This window comes from Haliotis cracherodii, unplaced genomic scaffold (genome assembly GCF_022045235.1).
Source record: "Haliotis cracherodii isolate W230 unplaced genomic scaffold, xgHalCrac1.p SCAF_1, whole genome shotgun sequence".
In the NCBI taxonomy this organism is placed as follows: domain Eukaryota; kingdom Metazoa; phylum Mollusca; class Gastropoda; order Lepetellida; family Haliotidae; genus Haliotis; species Haliotis cracherodii.
The window spans coordinates 23825140-23852661 of record NW_027266264.1 but is presented as its reverse complement, the minus strand read 5'-3'; the positions used below and the strand labels follow the sequence as shown (position 1 = coordinate 23852661).

Here is a 27522-nt window from a genome sequence, read left to right as displayed (position 1 = left end):
ACATTCCATGTATATATTGCAGGCACATTCCATGTGTAACATAACATTAGGTAATGAACATGATATCCAATTCACATAAAGTTCTTGTTCTATGCTTATACAGGTTATATATCGTCGCACACTTCATTCAGGAGAGTGAGGCGGCAAATGACGGCGTGGCGCAAGCAGGTTACAAAGCGCCGTTGATCGTGTATTTTTACCACTCTGGCGAAACCAAGAGCACAGGACGGGGGATAAAACACCAAGTGACATAATCGAAGACGTTGGGAACGCCGTCCCCGCGACCAGCGTCTCCCTACAGTTAAGGGAAGTAGCTGCGAACAATGAGTGAAGGAGTAAACATGTAGTGGGCGAGCAAGGACAGTTGGCCTCCTGATGTCCATATGGAGTGTTCAGTAGAGTATTTGTTATGTCCATTCATCAAAATACAACCTATCCTAAACACACGTGTACAAAACATACATATTAATACAAATAACAGATAACCATTATGGCACCATGCCGTTGAAGGCATCATGTTAAAGTGATGGCACCATGCCGTTGGAGGCATTAAGTTAAAGTGATGGCACCATGTCGTTGGAGGCATTATGTTGAAGTGATGGCACCATGCCGTTGGAGGCATTAAGTTAAAGTGATGGCACCATGCCGTTGAAGGCATCATGTTAAAGTGATGGCACCATGCCGTTGGAGGCATTATGTTAAAGTGATGGCACCATGCCGTTGGAGGCATTATTTTAAAGTGATGGCACCATGTCGTTGAAGGCATCGTGTTAAAGTGATGGCACCATGTCGTTGAAGGCATCATGTTAAAGTGATGGCACCATGCCGTTGGAGGCATCAAGTTAAAGTGATGGCACCATGCCGTTGGAGGCATAAAGTTAAAGTGATGGCACCATGCCGTTCAAGGAATCATGTTAAAGTGATGGCACCATGCACTCCAAGACATCCTGTTAAAGTGATGGCATCACAGCTATGTTGGTCTAAATTAGCAAACACCGAAACCGAAACCGATGTTTTTCAAGCTTCAACATCGAACACATAAGAACACTGGCGTTGTGGTTATTCGGATAAACGTATCTGGTTATGATCATATGATCATAGTCGTCGATCAGGGCACTCTCAGATGTCTTAAAATTGTAGATCTATTGATCATAGTAGTTCTTGGTGACGCTTCCCGTCAGTCAATTCAACACGTTCACCATCTGGTTGGTCAAAGCAATCCTCCGTGTGTTGTTGAAATGAGGGAGCAGGTCTGGTAGCAAGACTTCACGGAATATCTGGTTGACCAGAGTAAAGCCTAATGCAATGTTCCCGTGCCATTCCCGAATTCCTGGCCAGCGATCAAACCATCATCTCCTGTCTTTTTTTATATGTTAACCAGCAGTTTTCCGGACTAACCTGAGACAGATGAACAGCTTAAGAAGCAGTTTGTTTCCAGGCATAAGCAAACATAGTTCCATAACTTAATATGCAGTCTCTTTCTTCAGGGAGTCAAAACTTGTATAGACTTCCTGGTTTCCAGAACAAACCTGAGATAGATGTATAGATTATTTAATCAGCAGTATGTTTCCCGGAACAACTTTAGATATGGCTATAACTTTGTTTTCAGTGTAGTGCCACTTATAAAAATTGGATCCTCTCTACCAATTGAGATTTTTTCAGTACTATTATAAAACACTGGATTGTCTATTCCATTGGCACTGGCGTCGGTTGCTGTGATCTCAAGTTTCGAGTCCGCTTCAACTATCTTCCTTTGTGGGGATTTCTTGTACAGGACTAGTGCTAAGAAGAAGAAGACTGAGGACAGGGCCTTGAGGCTGATGCCTAACGCCATGAGGTAGTAGCTCATCAGCTTGTTGTCGTAGAAGAAGCAAGAGCCGTTCCCGTCGCAGCGCTTCTGCCACAGCAGGCAGGACAGGTCTATCATCTTGCCAAACAGGATCGGACCAGGGATGGCACCTACAGCGAGGAACAGTTATAACTAGACGATTTGATGACTATAGCTTAAATAGAATTTGCAATCCCTGAGACAACTGATAATATCATAATGATCGTATGGACTACTTGTATAATTCTAATGCACTCAGGACCCGTGAAGATTCCGGGGTAGAATAGTTCTTCAGCAACCCATGCTTGCCGTAAAAGGTGACTATGCTTGTCGTAAAAGGCGACTAACGGGATCGGGTGGTCAGGATCGCTGACTTGGTTGATGCATGTCATCGATCCCAAATGCGTGGATTGATGCTCATGATATTAATCACTGGATTGTCTGGTCCAAACTCGATTATTTACAGACCGCCGTCATATCGATGGAATATTGCTGAGTGCGGCGTTAAACAACCAACCAACCAACCAACTAATGCACTCAGGGTTCAAAATTAAGCTCGCACCTTATTGTTCTTTCCTTTCAAGCCGATGTTCATCTCTCATGAGAAAAACATTCCAAACATTTCACTATGGCTTGTGTAAAGAACACAAACATTGCTTTGTATTAATTTGTTGTTGTTGTTGTTGAAGACCTTTGCGGGAGTATCTTCGGCCTTATTAACGGCATCAGACTTTAAATATCCAAACGAAATGAGGAGTAGTTGGAGTATTGTGCTTCTACAAACACCAAGTCTGATAAATAAATAAAATAGCTACAGTTGTCTGTTAGTATATATGGCATGAATCCCCATTCTTACCCAAACATCTGACGACCAGCCACTGGATTCCCAGTCCGAAGGATCGATGTTTCTGTGATACCACCCTGCAATCAAGGAACGGACCTGGTCATCGCATCACACTAATACCTCCAAATAACAACTGATCCAACTGAAACCCATGGCCACACAAATCCGCAAGGTAAGTCTTCGAGAGAGAGGGAGAGTGAGTGAGTGAGTTGGGATTTTCGCCGCTTTTAACATTATTCCAGTTATATCGCGGCGTGTCAGCTAATGTGGGAGGAAAGCCCGATGTGATGCAGGTCTCAGACGTTTACCACTTCGGTGAAACCCACGAGCACGGGTATGGTGCTGACAAACCTAGAAACATAATCGGAGTGAACCGGGATTCGAGCCCACAATCATAGGTTTCTGGCGTGTCCAGGGGACGCAACTCTGCACAGCGAATCGCGGCGCCTTAGACGACTGGGCCACCAGTGCCCCCTCACTGGGGGATTCACATGGAACACTTTAACACTGATTAATCACTTATCATCGTTTTGAGTATGCTATTACACGCCTTTAGCAATATTCATGGCGGGGGACACTAACAATGGGCTCAACATATGGCACCCCTGAACCACCGTTTTGGCGAGTCTCCTTAACACACCTCCCGTATCACAGCAATTTTCATCTTGTTTATATTGTTTATGATATATTTACTTGTTTCACTGTTGGTTGGAATGTGATAATGCCGAGAACACCTAGGTTACCTGAGCGTGGCAGTCAGAGACGGCATGCTGATGACGAACGTAAAGAACATCATGAGGGCAAAAATAGGGAGGAAGAGGGGCAACCACATGCAGGAGGTTTCGCATCTGGTGAACTCCGCCATGTAGTCTGTAGCGTTGCTGTTGATGCAGGAGCAGTTGTTGTAGCGCTGAAACAGATGTACATCATATAATGGCCACTTTCACCCTGACGAGCAACACGCTCTTGAGGTTCATCAAAATGGTTTATGCCCTTGACATGGATTCCGGATTTCCGCCCACTTTACAAATATGCATACTTGTTAACAAGTGCTCTGGTAAACTGCTCTTTTGAAGTATCTTTGTTTATTTACCACGCATTGATGTCCAGCATTAATTAGTGAGTGAGTGAGTTGGATTTAACGCCGCTTTTAACAGTATTCCAGTTATATCACGGCGTGTCAGCTTAATGTGGGAGGAAAGCCCGAAGTGATGCAGGTCTCTGACGTTTACCACTTCGGTGAAACCCACGAGCACGGGTATGGTGCTGACAAACCTAGAAACATAATCGGGTCGAACCGGGATTCGAACCCACAATCAGGTTTCTGGCGTGCCCAAGGGACGCAACTCTGCACAGCGAATCGCAGCGCCTTAGACGACTGGGCCACCCGTGCCCCCCGAACGCCTTTGTGAGTACCCTGGCAGCCAAGTGAGAGCTTGAGTCCCTCCATTTCAAAACCTGAATGAACTGACCCAGGAATTGCAGATGATCCCAATGTTGAAAATCAGAGGTCTGATAAACAGCATGAGAAGCCTCGAGAATATCATCCGTGAGATGGGTGGATGAGTCCAGATACTGATTGCAGAGTCAGTGGTGATTCCTAGGTTGACAATAATCGTTTTTCACTGCATAATGTGACAGTCCGATTCATTGTGTTGGGTGGGTGCTGATATTTTCCGCGTTGAAATGAACATTTTAGTCTTGTTCCATAAAGCCAATAAATCGGTACCTATTGCTAGTGTCAGCTTCATTATTTTTGTGATGGTAGTGTCAGGCGTTGTTTGCCACTCTACTACTGGCATCAGTTTTTTAGTAAAGTACCACATATACGTAAAAGTGGGTGGAGCTTAATTAACGCTCACGTGTACATATCGTATGTACTTTAAGCCTGTGTCCTCTTAAGTGAGGTGAGATGAAATGGGGTTTAACGTCACATCCAAGATTATTGCACTTACAAAGCATCGTGTGTGTGTGTGCGCGTGTGTGCGTGCGTGCGTGCGTGCGCGCGCTTGTACTATTCCGGACCGATGCCGATTTATAGTGCTAGTACACTGAGATACCATGCCGCAGTTTTGACATGAATACCCCACTCAGACACAGTATACTGACTCTGAGTCGACCAGTCCTTGTTTTAGCCCCTTAATGCCGATCACCAGACAGGGTAACAACAAGTACCATCTTTAACGTCTTTTGGTATGGGCCTTTTCAGTACCGAATGAAGATTGATTAATTGAAATATGATATTGTTTGGTTGGTGACTCACCGTGACCTCTCCATACTGAATCACCGTGCATCCAGCATAGCAGGGGGAGAAGTACGTGAGGCCGTCCCGCCCACACACCGGGTGATAGTCATCTTCTGTACACGCACAGTTGGTGTTGCACGTGTTGTCCAGCCTCTTGCCCAAGTACTCTATATTCCTGAAACACAGACACAGTCCCTATTGCATATATCATACTGGTTGTCCAACCGCCTTATTTTATTGTTCTGTAACATGAAGTAAAACACTGATTGTTCAACCGCCTGTAGGGGAGTTACGATTACCTTAGCTCTACGATCACTTTGTGGAACGGGGCCCAGGTATTCTTTTGTATGTTGCAACATATACAGTTGATATTGGCTCTATGCTACTTTGAAAATTGTTTTGGTTACTTTACAGCGCAACAGCTTTATGTGGGAAGAGTGAGTGAGTGAGTTGTGCTTAACGCCGTTTTTATCAGTATTCCAGTTATATCACGGCGTCAGTTTAATGTGGGAGAAAAGCCCCAAGTGATGCAGGTCTTAGACGTTTACCACTTCGGTAAAACCCACGAGCACGGGTATGATGCCGACAAAGCTAGAAACATAATCGGGGCGAACCGGGATTCGAACCCACAATCATAGGTTTCTGGAGCGGCCAAGGGACGCAACTCTGCACAGCGAATCTCGGCACCTTAAACGCCTTAAACGACTGGGCCACCTGTGCCCCCTTGATGTGGGAAGAAGCCCAAATGAATGCAGGTCTTTGTGGGTGTGGATGTGAGTGTGTTGTTGTTGAACACCTTACTCAGTAATACTCTACCTATATTAACAGCGGCCCGTAAATAATCGAGCCTGGACGAGATAATCCAGTGCTTGATAATGTGAGCAACGATCCATGCCAATCAACCAGAGCGTGACCACCCGATCCATTTAGTCGCCACTTATATATACGACCAGCAAAGGTAACTTGGGGGCCTATATTTTAACTCGCAAATTGCCACGAGTCTTAGAGGTTTAATATTTTCGGTGAAACTCATGAGCACGAATATGATGCTGACAAACCAAAGATCCCGGTGCGAATAAGGGATGCAACTCTGCAAAGTGAATTCACAGTTGACTGGTGATTGGGCCACTGTGCCCACTGAATCACAGAAACAGAGTTAACACAACACTGTTGAAGTGACGACCCCGAGGAACAGCTTTCTGATGACACAACCAAATAATCTGTCCCTGTTTTCAGATAGTTCCTAAGTCAGGAGTATGATTTTATTTGTAGACGAGTGAACAGATCTTTTTCATCAAACAACACAGTCTGAATGAGGTGACAACAAGTACCATCTATTAACGTCTTTTGGTATAATCTAGCAGCTCGAATCACTGACTTTCTGCTCTCTAGGCAGACGCTCTATCCACTAGACCACGGATCCGGTCTAATGAAGTGAGTGAGTGAGTGATGGACCGGGTCAAATTTCACGGTTCAGGCAGCGTCGACATTACTTACAGGCTAGTGGAGCTGTTCTGGTAGCGCACGTTGACACCGGCGAAGGGTACGTTGTCACAGTGAATGAGGAAGCCAAGTCCAAGGACACAGACGGTCAGCGTGGAAGCAAGACACATCTTGAGGATGCCACGAACCTTCAGGTTGAAACGCTTCACAAGGTAACCCCCGAGGAGTGTTCCACCGCCTCCAGCGGGAATAACAACCAAACCTGCAAAATCAGTTCATATATACGGGCACATATTCTGAGAACAGTTGCTTCGGACAGGCCCCGGCAGTAGATTATCATTATATATTAAGCATCACTGCCGCGACCATGAGTGGAATTGATACATTGTGACGCCCTGTTGCTTTTCTCCTTGCAGCGGTCAAGATGCATGGCACATGCGCAGATGCTCTTATCTGAGGACTTCCGTAGTCTAGTACACTGCTTACTCAATAAGTAAGGATAAGATTTATGGATGAACAACTTCTATATTACAATTAGGAGCAACGTTACGGTTTAGGTTCTAACGCCGTTATCAAGCATCAATTTCATCACAGATTTACTAAAATCTGAAAAACCGGAAGTTCTTTTCAGTAGTATATATATGCGGCGTTTGAAGACTATTGATATATCACTTTCCCTTTCTGATTGGTAAGGTGAGTGAGTGAGGTTTGGTGTTTGGGTCGCATTCAACAATATTCCAACCTTTCTGATATGGTCCAAGGCACCAGTGGTTGGCACAAGTTGTAGTTGGAACATGGACCACCCCCACTCATTAGTTGACTCTTAGGACAAGCATGGGTCATTTCCTGCCCATGAAACCCACGAGCACGGGTATGGTGCTGACAAACCAAGAAACATAATCGGGGCGAACCAGGATTCGAACCCACAATCATAGGTTACTGGCGTGCCCAAGGGACGTAACTCTGCACAGCGAATCGCAGTGCCTTAGACGTCTGGGCCACCCGTGCCCCTTTGGGTGTAAGGCTGCTTTGAAAGGTATTTCACTTACGTCAGGGTGTGTCAACTTGAAGGGGGAACGCCCCAAGGCATGCAGTTCGTTCAGGTTTACCTCTTTACTGCACACCACGATCAGGGTGGTGGTGCTGACAAACCTAGAAATTTAACCAGGACGAAACTTGGATTTGAAACCAAGACCATATGTTTCTAGCACATCCAAGGGACGCAACTCTGCACTGAGAATTTCGTATCTTATACAAATGTACATGATTAGGGCAAGGTGGAGCCTAGTCTTACCGAGACACTGAGAGAGGGGAACAGTGTGATTCTTGGGCTACTCACCTACATACTGAGCAGCTCTGGCTGCAGGCAGACTAAACTCTGACTCCAGGAACTTGGGAGCGAAGGTCGAGAATCCTCCCACGATGATAGCTGCAGGAAAGTGCAATGTCTTTCACGCAAATGATAGACTGGTAAAGTGCTCAATGCTTCGCCGATATGGTTTGCACCAATGGCTGGTTTTGTTGTTGTTTGGGATTGTTGCACTCTGCAGTATTTCAGCCATTTGAATCGGGCTGTAGTGAGTGAGCGAGTATGGTTTTACGCCGCTTTTAGCAATATTCCAGCAATATCACGGCGGGAGACACCAGAAATGGGCTTCACACATTGTACCCATTACGGGAATCGAACCCGGGTCTTCGGCGTGACGAGCGAACGCTTTGACCACTAGGCTACCCGACCGCCCCGAATCGGGCTGTAAATAATCTGGACCAGATAATCCAGTGATTGAAAGGATCCACACTGTCGGTACGTTATCAACCAAGTCACATGACCAGTAAACCACGGCAGAGATAATTGTTGTTTAACGCCGCACTCAGCAATAGTCCAGCTTTACAACTGCCGTCTGTAAATAATCGAGTCTGACAATCCAGTGATTGACATCATGAGCATCGATCTACGCAATTTGCATACGATGACATGCATTAACCAAGTCAGCGAGCCTGACCTCCCGACCTCGTTAATCGCCTCTTAAAAGAAGCAAAGTCGCCTTTTACGGCAATCATGGGTTGCTGAAGACCTATTCCTACCCGGATCTTCAAGGTACATCATTGTAATAAAGAGGGTACCATACTATCTTGACGTCACTTAACTTTTTGTTTGTTTGTTTGTTGTTTAACGCAATATTCCAGCTATATGACAGCTGTCTATGTAAATAATCGAGTCTGGACCAGACAATCCAGTGATTGATATCATGAGCATCGATCCACGCAATTGGGATCGATGACATGCATCAACCAAGTCAGCGATCCTGACCATTCGATCCCGTTCGTCGCCTCTTTCGATATCATAGTCGTCTTTTACAGCAACCATGGATCTTCACGGGTCGTCACTTAACTAAAGGGTATATATTTTTTAATATCAACGTAAGGAACAAACCTTCGGAAGCTCCAGCCAGATTGAGAAACATGAAAGTTGGATTTGTAAGCAGCAGTTTTGTTGAGTGGAGTATATTTTTAACAAGGCGCTTTTCAGACTGTGCCTCAGCGTGTTTCTGAGTAGCAGCATCGGCCTCCGGTTCCTCCTTCTCCCGCCCGCCGTACACCTCGGCCTCCTTCTCCTGGCGGTACTTGCTTGAACCTGGTGAACACAACGTGGGGACTGAAGTCTGCCTGTACAAGGTATATGTTCCGCGAATCACGCCAATGGAAATATTTACACACTATCAGCCACGTCATACATCATGGTTTTACTCCGGTTTTAGCAATATTGAAGCAACATCACGGCGGGGGGCATCAGAAATGGGCCTCACACATTATGCCCATGTGGGGAATCGAACCTTTGTCTTCAGCGTGACGAGCGAACGCTTTAAGCACTAGGCTACCCCGACGCCCATCCCACAACATGACTACCCCAGATCCACTTTAGCCTCGTACCTGTACTTTGAATTCTTAATATCAGATGTGATATTGGGATTAGACAATCACACATGGACGGATGAGAATCTTGATGAAAAGTAATAATGCAAGGAATTTGTTTCGGTTCATGTTATGGACATCCTTATTCCCATTTAAATAGAGACGTGTCTGAACCCCCTGAAACAACGCTACCACCCCGCGCTCCCCTTCCTTCCCTGAACCGCCACAAACCTTGATGGTAACAGCTAGTTGTGTTGTGAATGAGCACGACGTACCTGGGAGGGCCCGGGGGAAGCCAGCCAGAGGGACGCTGATCACCAACGCTATTACTCCGCTGATGACAAATCCCAGCCACCATGCGCCCACCCATTTCCGGTTGTCGGGGGTGATAGAGAGGCTTTGGAGAAAAATATTGCATCAAAATAGTTTCATTCGTAGTAAGCCAAGTGAAACATCTTTATATTTGTCAGAAATTCTGCAAAGATTTAAACATAAGAAACTGTGGCTATCTATTATCAGCATCGTATCATTTGGTTTGTTTGTTTGTTGTGTAACGCCGCACTCAGCAATAGTCCAGCTACATGACGTCGGTCTGTAAATAATCGCGTCTGGACCAGACAATACAGTGATTGACATCATGAGCACCGATCCACGCGATGGGGATACGACGCATCAACCAAGTCAGCGAGCCTGACCACCCGATCCAGTTACTCGCCTCTTGCGACAAGCATAGTCGCCTCTCACAAGCGTAGTCGCCGTATCATGTGGTACTTCCAAAATATCTGTGTTAACACATCAGGACTGGTTACCATAACGTACGTGTATTACGTCCACACACATGCACCACACCCTACCACCCCGACATAGCATCCCACTCCGACCCAACCTCCTGACAGTCCATCCATGAACTGATCCACTCCTCCACACACTGCCGCACGCCTCTACATGCACGTCTCGCCAACACGTCATTACCTTGATGTGTCGACGACGTCGACGTCGGTCCAGATGTTGAGGAGCTCTCCCCCAGCCAGGTACCCTAGAGCCGTACCTAAGATCACGCAGGAGTAGTAGATACCTGGTTGAAACAAGCACTTCACATCAAACACGTGGTTAAGTTGGCACTTTCCTAGCACGTGTGATTTATTGGTCGGTAAATATGTAAAGTGGGAATGACCACGCGCGTTCTTTAAGCGTCCCTAAACCACGTAACTGGCACTCGACGTTGGGGCTATTTGAGGGGCTCCTTTCCATGATTCCTTAATCATGGAGCTTAATTTTGCGTTTTGCGTCTGACGAACGAATAATAGCTACATAAAGGTGTCTGCAGGTTTAAATTATGTAAGATTCCGAAATTATAAAAAAGACAAATATGCTTTTTGTCCTACAATCCAATATATTACTATTTACGTTTATACGCAAATAATCCCGTGTTCTTTCATTCGTAGGTCTATAAAAGCGTCAATCCATTTCCATACTCATAAAAAAATTGAGTCCATTATGCGATTCAGACTATATCATAAACTATGTCTATGAATTACTTTCAAACAAAGATGATACCCCAGGTGCCCACGAAAAGGTGAGCCTGTCCAGTGCCACCGGTGGCACTCGTAACTCACCAATATACAACGCTGACGACCTCAGGGGAAGGTTTTCATCCAAGTACGTCACCCCCAGAGTGTAAAACGGTGATGATCCGGCCCCGTGTAGCAGTTGGGCGAGCACGAATACATACATGTAGTTGGAGATGCTGCCGTAGTTAGTCGTGGTGTCACAGGTAGTAGTAGCGTTCCCTCCTTGGATACACACAGTGTCCTGGGTGTTCTCCACTGTGTACAGCCCCGTTGTGAAATGCGGCAATGCGAACAGGAACGACCCGACTCCAAGTGCGAAAACTCCGATGCCGATGTAACGAGGTTTTACACCAAGGCCACCGAAGTAGCTGACGGGAATGAGGCAGATCGCTGACGCTATGTCGTAGCTGCTGACGATGGTCCCCGTCTCCGTGCTGCTGATTTCAAAGCGACGCTCGATGGTTGTGATGATGACGTTGACAAAGCCGGAAACGAGCATGCCCTGAAAACAACGACACAAACGTTGAACGAGTGAGTGAGTTGGGTTTAACGCCGCTTTTAACAGTATTCCAGTTATATCACGGCGTGTCAGCTTAATGTGGAGGAAAGCCCGAAGTGATGCATGTCTCTGACGTTTACCACTTCGGTGAAACCAACGAGCACGGGTATGGTGCTGACAAACATAGAAACATAATCGGGGCGAACCAGGATTCAAACCCACAATCCTAGGTTTCTGGCGTGCCCAAGGGAATCGCGGCGCCTTAGACGACTGGGACACCCGTGCCCCCCCGACACAAACGTTGAACGAACATAGAGTACTTCGTAAGCGGTCTATTTTCGTGCACGTGAAATAACGTCAGCTGATAGTTACATGTACCATGCAGCAAATGTCCAGTAGTAACAAGCGTGGGTAAGTATGGTTATTCGCCGCTTTTAGCGATATTCCAGCGATTTTCCAGCGATATTCCAGCGATATTCCACCAATATTCCTGCGGGGGGACACCAAAAATGGCTCCATACACTGTATCTATGTGGGGCATTGGGTATTTACAAATGACATTGATCTCATTTTGAAGATACCAATGATACTTGATGAATGTTGGAACAAGACACCTGTGCGCGATCCTGAGTCCCCTATATCCATATGATGCAAAGAGTGAGTGAGTGAGTATGGTTTTACGCCGCTTTTATAGCAATATTCCAGCAATGTCACCAGACACTGGCCTTCTGGAGAGGAGGGGAGGGTATTCCCAGTACACTTTGGTGGAACCACTAACACGCGTGTGAGGTGCATACAAAGGCTCGCCATGCTGTGGTCATGTCACCGAGGACATGGGGAGGGTGTAGATGCTGACACGGCTATGCTATGTATGGCAGATGTCACGTGTCACGAGTTGAGGACGCACCTGTCAACGTCCTAGTAACAATCGCAGGCTGTCTATACCTTGTGCATTTACACAACGAAGACAAAGAGAGAAGATACAAAACAGAAGGTCAAAACAAGACAAAATTATGTTGAAGCTGATTCTGTTTAACGGATAAAGGAAAGGTTGGACTTGAGTACTAAAACTGATATATATTAGAGGAATACAAAACACAATACAATAGCAAGGACGTTGGGAAATATTTGGATAGATGAACGTCCAATGACATCTTTATAAATACTTCTTTTTTCTGTGAGTATGGTTTAACGCCGCTTTTAGCAATATTCCAAAATATCACGACACAAAAAATGAGCTTCACCCAGGAGGAGAATCGAACCGGACCTTGGCGTGACGCGCCAACGATTTAACCACAAAGCTAACCCACCTTATTTCAGAATTATCTCAGAATGTTGTATATATCGATAAGGAACACCGTTTGTTTAACCTTATCCACGTTAAGAGCTATAAGATACACACAATTCACGCAGTAAATTTTGACAAAGTAATCATTATGTGAGGTGCACGCACGCACGTACGCACGCAGGCACGCAGGCACGCACACCGCCCAGTCCGCAAAGTATTCCCCATTCCCGGGAACACGCGACCCTGCTTGCGTAAAATATATGTGTGTGTGTTTTTACTTATACTTATCTTACTGTGGGGTTATATCACATTTCAGCGCAATATCTCATTCTCAAACAATGAAGGCATATCACATTAATCTACAGTCCGTTTCAACCTATGTGACTATAGTCCACATAAAGCTGTAAAAATGTCTGTATATCAAATGACAACTATTATTCATTAATCGAAACATGAAAATCATAACCTCCATTTCACGATAACCATGTCCACAGCATGGGTTTGCATCCAGCGTTCACCATATATCTAAACTATACATGGAAGGACATAGGCCGTTACAAACACGATGAAGCGTTAATCGATAACAACATATTATTTATAAACGTTGACCTTTAACAGGCGACAGCCAATCAATCTAATAAGGTCTTGTCCAAGAGTCAATGTATAGAATAGATTAATAATCCTAGTACCAAATATCAAGTTGCTGGGCCAAATGCTGTTTGGAGGACTTAAATACAGTAAACTACGGTTATAACGAACTCAAAGGGACTACTAATTTTAGTTCGTTATAACCATAGTTCGTTATAAGCATATATACAGCATCACTACAGCAAATAGTCGGGACCAAAAAAGTAAGTTCGTTATATCCGTCAGTTCGTTATAAGCGTGTTCGTTATAACCGTAGTTTACTGTAAGCACTTTGTCAGCAAACGTTAAAAGCAGCCAAGAACATGCATCAAGTAGGACATGCAACCTTGAGTATTCAACTGATTTATCACCTATTTACCCTATTCCGGACTACTGAAATAACAAATATAAACATAATACACAGTTTTACGTCTCTTTTAAATCGGATTCTTAAACACCAAACACACGTGGGCCTTCCACGTTATCTTAAGCACTCATCGACATACAGATGAAATAAATCTCTTGCCTATGTCAACCTTTGTCAATTTAAGCTTTCGTCTGTATAAATAATTTACGTCGGGCATCCAAAACCGTACTGCTCCTGAATAGCAGTTATGTATACGTATTTTGTAAGGCAGGTCAGTGCGTGGCAAACGGAGCCTGGTAGGAGCTTCCCCTTTATCACGCGGACATGTTGAACATTGTTGTCATTTTTCTTCCCCAGAGACTTCTCTGCTTGTGTGAAAACTTTGAACTGGTTTTTCTTGTTAACCCTGGGAGGATTTGCAAAATGTGAGTGTGTGTATGTGAGTGAGTGAGTATGGTTTTACGCCGCTTTTAGCAGTATTCAAGCATTATCACGGCGGGAGACACCAGAAATGGGCTTCACACATTGTACCCATGTCGGGAATCGAACCCGGGTCTTCGGCGTGACGAGCGAACGCTTAAACCACTAGGCTACCCGACCGCCCCTGTGTGTATGTGAGTGTGCGAGTGTTAATGTGAGCGTGAGTGAGTGAATGAGTTGGGTTTAACGACGATTTTGACATGTTTAACAGTTCTATCGCGGCGTATCAGATTAATGATAGCCCCAAATGATGCAGGTCTTAATATCATAATCAGTGACAATCTGGGATTCGAATCTTAAGACTCTGACATGACAAGTGAGTGAGTGAGTGAGTGAGTGAGTTGGGTGAGTGAGTTGGGTTTAACAACGTTGTTAACATGTTTAAGAATTACCTCGCGACATGTCAGCTTAATGAGCATAGGATTCTGACACGCCAAAGGGACAAAATCTGCACAACCCACTGCGTCACGACAGGCAACTCTGTGGGTTGTTTTTAACCCCACTTTGTGGAGCTGGGGCGGGTAACACGGGTACTCGGGTCGGGTGGGTCCTGAGTAGGACCCGGGTACCCTCAGGATAACCGGACCCGTGCTTAGTCAAGTGATATCTTGTTTATAACAAAAATTATCTGAAACTCTTTGGTTTCACTATAAGTCACTAATATTCCCATATCTTTCTGACAATGCACCCATTCCTTCTGACTTTTATATGTCTGAATAAAGATAACACTTCATGCAGTAAACCTCAGTGTATGCCTGACCAGATTGTTTTACACGTATATCTGAATACATTTTGCCAGGGGTACGGTCATACTTTTCCAAATCGGAGAGTTTGTACATATCTCTAGATATCTACAGCGGGTACCCGGGTAGGGTCGGGTAATAGGGAGGTGGGTACCATGGTAGTAAATTTGGACTCGTCTCAGCCCAACCAACCACTTTGATCTGTAATTCAGTTCTATCCCGGCGTGTCATCATTTCGTTTAAGGGGGAGTATAAAGTACAAGGACAGGGGTATTGTGTTGACAAACCAAGGATCATAATCGGGGAGATCTGTGACCCACAATCAGGGGATCCTGGAAGAGTTCCTTCAAACACACGCAAGGAACCGCTGACACAATGTTGCCACCATGTTTCATATGAGTCATGGCTTGTCATAGGACAAACACGTGCATCTCGTCATCATATATACGTCTGGGCTACGGCAAACACGTGTTTATGGTCATCATAGAAGCTATGACAATACGTGTCTCATGTCATCATATACGTATAAACTTCGACAAACACGTGCATCTCCTCATATACGTTTGAGCTACGGCAAACACGTGTTTGTGGTCATCACAGAAGCTACGACAAAACGTGTCTCATGTCAACATATACGTTTAAGCTACGATAAAACGTGTCTCATGTCATCAAAAACGTTTAAGCTACGATAAAACGTGTCTCATGTCATCATATACGTTTAAGCTACGATAAAACGTGTCTCATGTCACCATATACGTTTAAGCTAGGACAAAACGTGTCTCATGTCACCATATACGTTTGAGCTACGACAAACACGTGTTTGTGGTCATCACAGAAGCTACGACAAAACGTGTCTCATGTCATCAAAAACGTTTAAGCTACGATAAAACGTGTCTCATGTCACCATATACGTTTAAGCTACAATAAAACGTGTCTCATGTCACCATATACGTTTAAGCTACGACAAAACGTGTCTCATGTCATCATATACGTTTAAGCTACGATAAAACGTGTCTCATGTCATCATATACGTTTAAGCTACGATAAAACGTGTCTCATGTCACCATATACGTTTAAGCTACGACAAAACGTGTCTCATGTCATCATGAACGTTTAAGCTACGACAAAACGTGTCTCATGTCACCATATACGTTTAAGCTACGACAAAACGTGTCTCATGTCATCATGAACGTTTAAGCTACGACAAAACGTGTCTCATCTCATCATATACGTTTGAGCTACGACAAACACGTGTTTGTGGTCATCACAGAAGCTACGATAAAACGTGTCTCATGTCATCAAAAACGTTTAAGCTACGATAAAACGTGTCTCATGTCATCAAAAACGTTTAAGCTACGATAAAACGTGTCTCATGTCATCATATACGTTTAAGCTACGACAAAACGTGTCTCATGTCATCATGTACGTTTAAGCTACGACAAAACGTGTCTCATGTCACCATATACGTTTAAGCTACGATAAAACGTGTCTCATGCCACCATATACGTTTAAGCTACGATAAAACGGGTCTCATGTCACCATATACGTTTAAGCTACGACAAAACGTGTCTCGTGTCCCCATATACGTTTAAGCTACGATAAAACGGGTCTCATGTCACCATATACGTTTAAGCTACGACAAAACGTGTTTCATGTCACCATATACGTTTAAGCTACGATAAAACGTGTTTCATGTCACCATATACGTTTAAGCTACGACAAAACGTGTTTCATGTCACCATATACGTTTAAGCTACTATAAAACGTGTTTCATGTCACCATATACGTTTGAGCTATGACGAGCCCGTGCATCTCGTCATTACTTATGTTAAAGCAACGATAACCACGTGTCGCTGGTCATCATTAATATTTTAAACTGCGACAAACACCTAACACTCGTCATCATATATGATTATGAATCAAGCACGTGGAAATCTTCATAACTTATGCAGTAGCCACGACGCATACTGCGATGCAGTGATGATTTAGCAAAGCACCACTGCCACAAGCTAATTTGCATATGACTTCACCGTATTTTCTCTTGCTTGTATACTCACCCTTATTCTGAAATCCGAGCAGACCGGCTTAGTTGAGGCCCATCAGTGCGCTTCAGATATCGCTTTGCATAATTTATAATGTTATGCTACTACAACTGCGGCTGCACGTTCAGTACAACCAGTGTAAACAAAGGATAAACACACAAAAGGAAATACCACTGTCTCAGTGAAAGATTTAACCGTTTCACGACACGTTAATCTGAACATGTTGACCTTCCAAAAATAATACACATGAGAAACATATTGTAATTTGTTGAATGAACTGTAAGATGGGACGAACCGTCACATCCCGATGGCCCATGACCGAGGTACTACATGGCCACAAGAAACTCTGAACTCAACACTAATTTTATAAACCTCCTACCACTATTGCCTATTGTATTGAACGTATATTCCTATCTCATATAACACTGTCGGAATCTCGACCTATTCAAAAGCCATGAGCCTGCGGTCCGATACACACCATCGGTGAAGGCGTCCAGTTTGTGACTAAACAGTGACTAGGTGTGGCTGTAACATATCCTATATAACCGACCGATACATCTACCTCTACACGTGATTTAGAACCACCCACAACATGAATTCACGAGACCAGGGTTTTGTCAGTACAACATGCCTTCCCCGATGCGTTAATAATGCAGCTACATATCACAGACCAACAAGACCATAAATACGCGGATGCGTGTATTCTGAGATTGATCCATGACAACGATCAATGTTACCTTGCTAAACCACATTTTAATTCTGGCCAATTCCCCCGTCGCATAACGCTCACACCGCCTGGCTTCTTTAGACTGTTGTGATCAATATTCAGTGACAAGCTACCTGAGTGGTTATAGTGCTGGCAAAACATGTGAAACCCGAGGAAAGCTTATCTTCATGACGAGGCAGCAGGACGGTTAATCCCCCCAGGCACGTGTACTTAGACAAGGACAGGTGCCCTGATTTACAATACTTTCTCTATAGTCTACTTCCAAATGTTATGATTACAATATCATCAAAAAATCAATAAAATTATAATCAAATCAAATTGAACCTGACTTTGATTCTATTTGTAATGTTTTAAACAAATTCTTACCATTATTTAAAAGAACAGGGTCATTGGGCCAATGGTTTGTTTTTGCTTGGTATAGTTGCTTGTAGTTTCAAGGGAGAAGTTGAAAGTGTTAAGACGGACGTGCCACGTATTCAACCTACTGTGGTTGAGTGAGTGAGTGAGTGAGTATGGTTTTACGCCGCTTTTAGCAATATTCCAGCAATATCACGGCGGGGGACACCAGAAATGGGCTTCACACAATGTGCCCATGTCGGGAATCGAACCCGGGTCTTCGGCGTGACGAGCGAACGCTTGAACCACTAGGCTACCCGACCGCCGCTACTGTGGTTGAAGCTTTAACAGGACCACGTATCAGATTCAACTTTGATACAGGAGTATGTTTGTTTGTTTGCTTGTTTTACGCCGCGCTCAGCAATATTCCGGCTATATGACGGCGGTCTGGAAATAATCCAGTCTGGCCCAGACAATCCAGTGATTTACATCATGAGCATCGATCATAATTTAAGGTACCGACGTTTACTACAATATCTAAAAAACTATTGGACCTACTCTAGTCGATTTTGGTATGAGATTATTAAACAGTCATACATAACTGGATATTACATTTAAAGACAATCGTTGCATGAATAAAAAATCTGTCTATTTAGTTATCACTATATTTCATCAACAACCAGACCTGTTCGTCACGGGTGGAACGAGCATTCATTGAAACAGCGATCTGCATAATGCTACCCCTGCGTCACAGGACCATGTGACACAGTTGAACCAATCAACTCAACTCGAAAGGGTGCACGGGAATCACGCACGTTGAGACGCCCAACGCTAACACCGTATTCGTGTGTGCGTGCGTGAGATATATACGACATTGTTAATTTGTGAGTGAACCAAGCGACATCAATTCAGTTGGTGCATGTCATATTTTGCGAATTTATATTAATATTTGTTTGTGTACTAAACACCCAAGTTCTGTTTAGATATGGTAAACACTTCCGCCATTTAAAATTTTGTAAGAATATAACAAAGAACCTGCACTAAACATATAACTACAGTTGGGCTATATTGAACCTCCTCGTTCTTATCTGTGCACATTGTGATCGAAGTGTCAAATACAACAAACATCATAGCAACTGTAGTCGTTTCGCAAGTCGGTAACGCTGGTACACCAACTGTAGAGTGAGTGAGTTGAATTTAAGACCGTAGTATTCCAGTTATATCACGGCATGTCAGCTTAATGTGGGAGGGAAGCCCGAAGTGATGCAGGTCTCAGATGTTTACCACTTTCTCAAAACCCAAAAGCACGAGTATGCTGCTGACAAACCTAGAAAACATAATTGGAGCGAACCGGGATTCGAACCAAGAGTTTCTGGTGTGCCAAAGGGACGCAACTCTGCACGGTGCCAAATCCGTACAAACTAAAGAAGATGATTGGTTGTTTGTTGTCTAACGCCGCAATATTCCAGCTATATGACGGCGGTCTGTAAATAATCGAACCTGGACCAGACAATCCAGTGATTGACATCATGGACATCTATCCACGAAATTGGGATACGACGACATGCACCAACCAAGTAAAAAAGCCTGACCACCCGATCCCGTTAGTCGCCTCTTACGGCAAGCATGGGTTGGTGGAGACCTATTCTACCCCGGATCTTCACGTGTTGTAGAAGATGTACAATGAATACATATTCAGTCCACACTCGAGGCTCCGTCCTTGTCATAACAAACGACACTAGCACACCTAAGCAGGGACAAGAGAGTGAGTGCACATTGCTCTACGTTGCAAGTTCATACGGGGCAAACAAATCAGTGGTTGATAGTATGAGCAACGATCCACGTCGTCGGCGTACAATGGCAAATAGTCAGAACACACGTCGTAGTGAGTTTGCTTTATCGCCACGGCGAACAATATTTTAGTTACATCCCAAGTTTAATGTCGACGCCGGGCGTAGACGCTTACCCGAGCTCGGTTACGGCACTGACAGTCAAAAGATCATAATATGCCCTGGGAATTGCAGGACCTTAATCCGCTTGGCCACATGTGCGCACACAGTAACTACCGGATCCTGTTTAGTCAGCGCTTACAAGAACGGGGGACGGGGAATATTCTGTCCCGGATCCCCAGGGAGTTGCCCCTACGGCGTGTCATTTCAATAACTGTGGTGGTGAATGTTCTTAATTCATGATCCACGCGATTCATAATGATGTAACCATCAGTGAACGCCCACGGACGTGCTGTCTATGAGGTGAAAAGATTGTGGAACGTGACATGCCACACCAACCTGAATTAATCCACTGACTATATGCACTTATATGACCATTGTACCACGTATCCGACCTCTGTCGTATATGCAGACTTCCCTAATGAAGAATCAAATCACAACATAAGAAATAGTCTTTTCTGTTGATAGAGTGAGTGAGTATGGTTTCAAGCCGCCTTTAGCAATATTCCAGCAATATCACGGCGGTGGACACCAGAAATGGGCTTCACACATTGCACTCAAGTGGGGAATCGAATTCGGCTTTCGGCGTGACGAGCGAATGTTTTAACCACCAGGTTACCCGACTGCCCCGTTGGTAGAGTGAGAGAATGTTGTTTTACAGCATAGACAGCTGTGCCAAGCCTGTAAATAATCGAGTCTGAACCAAACAAACCAGGGGTCGATAGGAAGAGCACCGACGGACGCAATCGGGGTAAATTCCATACAATAGGTCTGGTGAATGCCCTATTCTCATTTGTCGGCATGGGCTGGGGTAGCCTTGTGGTTAAAGCGCCACCTCGTTAAGCTGAAAGGTCCGGGTTCGATTCGCAGAATGTATTAAATCCATTTATGCGTGATAAGACAGTATAGTATAGTATATATATGGTATTGCTGAAACATAACGGCTTTAAACTGTATCCACTCGAAGGTATTCATTGGTGGACTGGTGCAAGTCTACACGTCCGACACTTGGAAATCGTCAGAATCTATGTATGAAATCAGAGCAGCAATAAGGCTCGCGTGCCGAGGTTCCTTCACGCAGATGAAAACTATAGATCAAAGCTGTTGCATGCTGTAACAGACGGGGATAAACTTGGGCTGTGGGCGTATAGAGCGTAAACAGTATCTCCACTTCATCAACACGGCGTTTATAGGCCGTCCACAGATGAGAGAGTGTCCGTACTAGTAATGGAACACGGGTCTTCTGACGACAGGGCGACCGGGCAGCTTAAGGGTGGAAAACGTTCCAACGCTAAGTCCTCTGTTAGTTTCGCCACACGTGTACAAACGATGCCACTTCTTAATTGAAGAATTAGCGTTGTTACAATATTGCTAAAGGGGAATAATAGTCACTCACATCGGCGCCCCGATCTACAACCCAACGCAGTGCTAGCAAGAGTCGATCTACTTTTCAAAACTCAATCCAAAACATCTCTTCCATATTTCCATATAAGTACAGGAACATCCCTTCCATACAAGTACAGGAACATCCTTTCCATACTTCCATACAAGTACAGGAACATCCCTTCCATACTTCCATACAAGTACAGGAACATCCCTTCCATACAAGTACAGGAACATCCTTTCCATACTTCCATACAAGTACAGGAACACCCCTTCCATACAAGTACAGGAACATCCCTTCCATACTTCCATACAAGTACAGGAACACCCCTTCCATACTTCCATACAAGTACAGGAACATCCCTTCCATACAAGTACAGGAACATCCCTTCCATACAAGTACAGGAACATCCCTTCCATACAAGTACAGGAACATCCCTTCCATACTTCCATACAAGTACAGGAACACCCCTTCCATACAAGTACAGGAACATCCCTTCCATACTTCCATACAAGTACAGGAACACCCCTTCCATACTTCCATACAAGTACAGGAACACCCCTTCCATACGTTACAAGGAACATCCCTTCCATACTTCCATACAAGTACAGGTACATCCCTTCCATACTTCCATACAAGTACAGGAACATCCCTTCCATACTTCCATACAAGTACAGGAACACCCCTTCCATACAAGTACAGGAACATCCCTTCCATACTTCCATACAAGTACAGGAACATCCCTTCCATACTTCCATACAAGTACAGGAACATCCCTTCCAAACAAGTACAGGAACATCCCTTCCATACTTCCATACAAGTACAGGAACATCCCTTCCATACTTCCATACAAGTACAGGAACACCCCTTCCATACAAGTACAGGTACATCCCTTCCATACTTCCATACAAGTACAGGAACATCCCTTCCATACTTCCATACAAGTACAGGAACATCCCTTCCATACTTCCATACAAGTACAGGAACATCCCTTCCATACTTCCATACAAGTACAGGAACACCCCTTCCATACAAGTACAGGAACATCCCTTCCATACTTCCATACAAGTACAGGAACATCCCTTCCATACAAGTACAGGTACATCCCTTCCATACTTCCATACAAGTACAGGAACATCCCTTCCATACTTCCATACAAGTACAGGAACATCCCTTCCATACTTCCATACAAGTACAGGAACACCCCTTCCATACAAGTACAGGAACATCCCTTCCATACTTCCATACAAGTACAGGAACATCCCTTCCATACTTCCATACAAGTACAGGAACACCCCTTCCATACAAGTACAGGAACATCCCTTCCATACTTCCATACAAGTACAGGAACACCCCTTCCATACGTTACAAGGAACATCCCTTCCATACTTCCATACAAGTACAGGTACATCCCTTCCATACTTCCATACAAGTACAGGAACATCCCTTCCATACTTCCATACAAGTACAGGAACACCCCTTCCATACAAGTACAGGAACATCCCTTCCATACTTCCATACAAGTACAGGAACATCCCTTCCATACTTCCATACAAGTACAGGAACATCCCTTCCAAACAAGTACAGGAACATCCCTTCCATACTTCCATACAAGTACAGGAACATCCCTTCCATACTTCCATACAAGTACAGGAACACCCCTTCCATACAAGTACAGATACATCCCTTCCATACTTCCATACAAGTACAGGAACATCCCTTCCATACTTCCATACAAGTACAGGAACATCCCTTCCATACTTCCATACAAGTACAGGAACATCCCTTCCATACTTCCATACAAGTACAGGAACATCCCTTCCATACTTCCATACAAGTACAGGAACACCCCTTCCATACAAGTACAGGAACATCCCTTCCATACTTCCATACAAGTACAGGAACATCCCTTCCATACAAGTACAGGTACATCCCTTCCATACTTCCATACAAGTACAGGAACATCCCTTCCATACTTCCATACAAGTACAGGAACATCCCTTCCATACTTCCATACAAGTACAGGAACATCCCTTCCATACTTCCATACAAGTACAGGAACATCCCTTCCATACTTCCATACAAGTACAGGAACACCCCTTCCATACAAGTACAGGAACATCCCTTCCATACTTCCATACAAGTACAGGAACATCCCTTCCATACTTCCATACAAGTACAGGAACATCCCTTCCATACAAGTACAGGAACATCCCTTCCATACTTCCATACAAGTACACGAACACCCCTTCCATACTTCCATACAAGTACAGGAACATCCCTTCCATACTTCCATACAAGTACAGGAACACCCCTTCCATACTTCCATACAAGTACAGGAACATCCCTTCCATACTTCAATACAAGTACAGGAACACCCCTTCCATACTTCAATACAAGTACAGGAACATCCCTTCCATACTTCCATACAAGTACAGGAACACCCCTTCCATACTTCAATACAAGTACAGGAACATCCCTTCCATACAAGTACAGGAACATCCTTTCCATACTTCCATACAAGTACAGGAACACCCCTTCCATACTTCCATACAAGTACAGGAACATCCCTTCCATACAAGTACAGGAACATCCCTTCCATACTTCCATACAAGTACAGGAACACCCCTTCCATACTTCCATACAAGTACAGGAACATCCCTTCCATACAAGTACAGGAACATCCCTTCCATACTTCCATACAAGTACAGGAACATCCCTTCCATACAAGTACAGGAACACCCCTTCCATACTTCCATACAAGTACAGGAACATCCCTTCCATACTTCCATACAAGTACAGGAACACCCCTTCCATACTTCCGTAAACACCCCTTCCATACTTCCGGAAAGTACAGGAACACCCCTTCCATATAAGTACAGGAACATCCCTTTCATACTTCCATACAAGTACAGGAACACTCCTTCCATACTTCCGTAAACACCCCTTCCATACTTCCGGAAAGTACAGGAACACCCCTTCCATACTTCCGGAAAGTACAGGAACACCCCTTCCATACTTCCGGAAAGTACAGGAACATCACTTCCATACATCCATACAAGTACAGGAACATCCCTTCCATACATCCATACAAGTACAGGAACATCCCTTAAATACTTCCGGAAAGTACAGGAACACCCCTTCCATACTTCCGTAAACATCCCTTCCATACTTCGGAAAGTACAGGAGAACCCCTTCCATACTTTCATACAAGGACAGGAACGTCCTCTCCATACTTCGTGTAATTCCTGCATACACAGCATATAGTCTCATGTGTCCTTGAATAACATACCTAAAGTGTTAGTCAGTATCGCCCATATATGTTCAGGTATCGTCATCCATACTTCGTGTGTTTTCTGCATACATATTTTGTTTACGTTTCAACAGTCGTTGAACCTTGACAGATACCCACAGGGACCATTAATTCCCATAGGTGACCTCCCCAAACATACCATGTCTATCTCTTTATATGGCCACGTAAACTGATGTATTCCACAAAAAACATTTGACATGAAGTATTCCCCTTAAGCGCCAGTAAATGTTTTAGACGGGATGGTGCGTTTTGGGGATTCGCGTTCAGTAATCGTGTAATGATATTCAAATTATGTGTCCGAATGAGTTAGTTATAGTGTAGTCATACGTTTAGTTGAAGCATACCAGATCACTTTGATTTCTATTCGGTGTTGGGTGAGAACAATCTATTTTTCCCCAGCTGCATCCAAGATTATTTATGCACCAAACATCCTATTCTTTTCATTATTAACATAAACAATTCTTTTTAAAATAGTTTGTTCAGAAATATGCCCAAAATGAATAGTTTGTTAGCAGTGGTGAAATAAAACCAATGAATGGTTTTGTTTCGTGAAAATACCCAAGCGTCAAATTGTTTGTGTTAATAGTGAAATTGACTAGATTGTTTGGTTTGGCTTCGTAGATAAATAGTTTGTAAAACAAATTCAAATTAATCCCCCCACCCCCTCCCCAACAAATCAAAGGGATGCTCGATTATAAACCCTCCGAATGTAGAAATGTCAAGTATGCTTATCCTGTCTGTGATTGACTTCACTGATTGATTGCAGTTGTTGTTCGAATGTGTGTAGCCTGTCATCGAAGACGATAATCAATTACAACTGATCAATATCAATTACAGTCATCCCCAACATCTAACCCCCCCCCCCCCCCCCCACCTCCTCTTTCTCTCTCTCCCCCCCCCCCCCCCCCATGCTCCCGACATACATACAAACTATTCAACACATATAGTTTCTCGTGAGAAATTGGGGAGGTGTGGGTAGTCTAGTGGTTAAAGCGGTCGCTCGTCACGCCGAAGGTCCGGGTTCGATTCCCCACAAGGGTACAACGTTTGAAAACCCATTTCTGGTGCCCCCTGCCGTGATATTGCTGAAAATATTGCTAAACGCGGCGGAAAACCATACTCATTCACTCAAGAGAAATCACACCCACTTTTATTGCCTGTCGTGTTTAGAAGATGTGATGTACACCATGACTAGATAACCTGATTAGTGGTTCAACTTGGTCTGAATATAGCTTAGTCACATGCATTTGCCCTGTGGGTATTACTTGAACAAACTGGACCTCTTAAATCTGTATGTGGCCTTTCTCGGATCATCACAAGCAGTATCTTCAAACACGGGCGGTTGGTTTTAAGCCTTGTACCGGAACGAAGTAATGGGAGTGATATCCTTGTCCTTTAACACACGGTGAAACTGCTTCTCCTCACCACACAACCATCCTCTATCATACGGTTACCCACACAGCGATACATGTCTTGCCCTGATTGTGTCATCTCTAAATCAAGTTGTATATTTGACATTTTGTATTCGCTTTTAAGTTTTTTTTATCAGCGTTAATAGTTTCTAACTGCCACCTCTGACGTAAGTACATAAGCCCAGGTGACATCTACGCTGTTAACACTGGAGACTACACACGCTAACGTATAAGGTGTAGAAGACGACTTCACGCTCATATATTGCTCTCATTAGCAAAATAATTGTACATTACAAACATAAAAATATAATTTCCTCCATTGCATAAACATAGAGGCAAAGTACATTACATTCGAACTCTGTTCTGTATTCGTGATCCTGATCTTATCTGAACGTGGTTTGGTTTAAAAAAAAAAAAACCATTATAAAAGACTAAAGTTTAAATTCCCTTGTTTTTTTTAACAAAAACTTGTTCCAGAGACGTTATTGGTATATATCTGCTTGCCCTAAATATCAAAACATCACATTATCGTATTTTGAAACAATATGTATGGAATTCAACAATGAAGACATTTTACAAACTAAATATATACCTTTGGGGTAAAAATCCCTTATCAGTTATTAATAATCCCGGCTAATAACATCAAAGTCACTCGAAACTTTGCTTCACGACTCAATGAATTTAACAGCTAAATGACGGGTGCAGCCATTGCTCTCACGGCAGACATGTATCAGGAACACGTGCAAATATTTATATACAAACACAATCTTACAGTCAGTACTTTTTAGTTTACACAAACGTCCACCTAGGGAGCAGACGACATGGGAAGCAGACGTGTACATGAATTTGTAGACTTGAGCCACACCTTGAAGTGTACACAGAATGTAAACAGGGCACTCACCTGCAGCCCGCCAACCCAGCACAGCCAAAACAATACCCAGCCAGGTTTTCTAAATCTCTGGCAGAAGTGTGGTTTAAAAGGTCCCCATTTACATGGCCCGCCATCATCTTCACAATCTGCCTGTATATCCGTATTTCCATCAGCGGGTATTTGCTTTGAGTCGGCCATCACATATCTTGAGCGTGTTGTCTGCCGTGGTCGGGACACCGTGCACTGAAGTAGGTCATACGGATACGCCCGAGTGCGCCGGTGTCGGTGACAGTGGAAGGGTTAAAATCATTGTTATACGGGAAGGCGACAGCCACAGGCCCTTATTTGACATTAGTATATATAAGCCGGTGCACATAAATCGCAGCATACGGTATATTGCATAATTCACCACATAATGAATGAAAAGGCGGCTTGAAAAAAATTTACGAGTCTATCAGTTGGTAAACGCCAGTCAAGAGTCTCGACAACAGAACGTGGTATTTCCCACCGGCGTTCAAACTAGATCCTTCCCCTTGTTATTGTGTCTCTGTCTCATACAAAGACAACTGCCCACATGCGCTCCTGTAGAAAAAGGTGATCTAATACACGGGCGGGCTAACGCCCAGCTTGTATCCTATGT

The 27522-nt window shown here is 44.0% G+C and overlaps 1 protein-coding gene across 1 annotated transcript; it reads right to left on the bottom strand.

Annotated features, from left to right (window-relative positions):
* On the bottom strand, window positions 1-27114 carry LOC139474762 (solute carrier organic anion transporter family member 4A1-like). The gene is made up of 11 exons (XM_071257888.1): window positions 26913-27114; window positions 10890-11346; window positions 10246-10348; window positions 9549-9670; window positions 8795-8995; window positions 7700-7789; window positions 6415-6622; window positions 4936-5092; window positions 3416-3582; window positions 2685-2749; window positions 1-1959 (listed from the first exon to the last, which is right to left on the bottom strand). Exons 1-11 carry the CDS (start codon window positions 27078-27080, stop codon window positions 1592-1594), a joined length of 2106 nt encoding a protein of 701 aa, XP_071113989.1. The 5' UTR covers window positions 27081-27114; the 3' UTR covers window positions 1-1591.
* Window positions 27115-27522: the final 408 nt, after the last annotated feature.

Bases quoted from the DNA above. Each gene is read 5' to 3' on its own strand.
- LOC139474762 (XM_071257888.1), bottom strand. From the start codon at position 27,080: ATGGCCGACTCAAAGCAAATACCCGCTGATGGAAATACGGATATACAG. The intron at 8,996-9,548 runs GTACGTCGTGCT...TGTGTTCACCAG, and splicing joins CTTCCCCCGGGCCCTCCCAG to GTTCAAGCAAGTACCGCCAG. The intron at 5,093-6,414 runs GTAAGTAATGTC...TCTGTGTTTCAG, and splicing joins CAGAACAGCTCCACTAGCCT to GAATATAGAGTACTTGGGCA.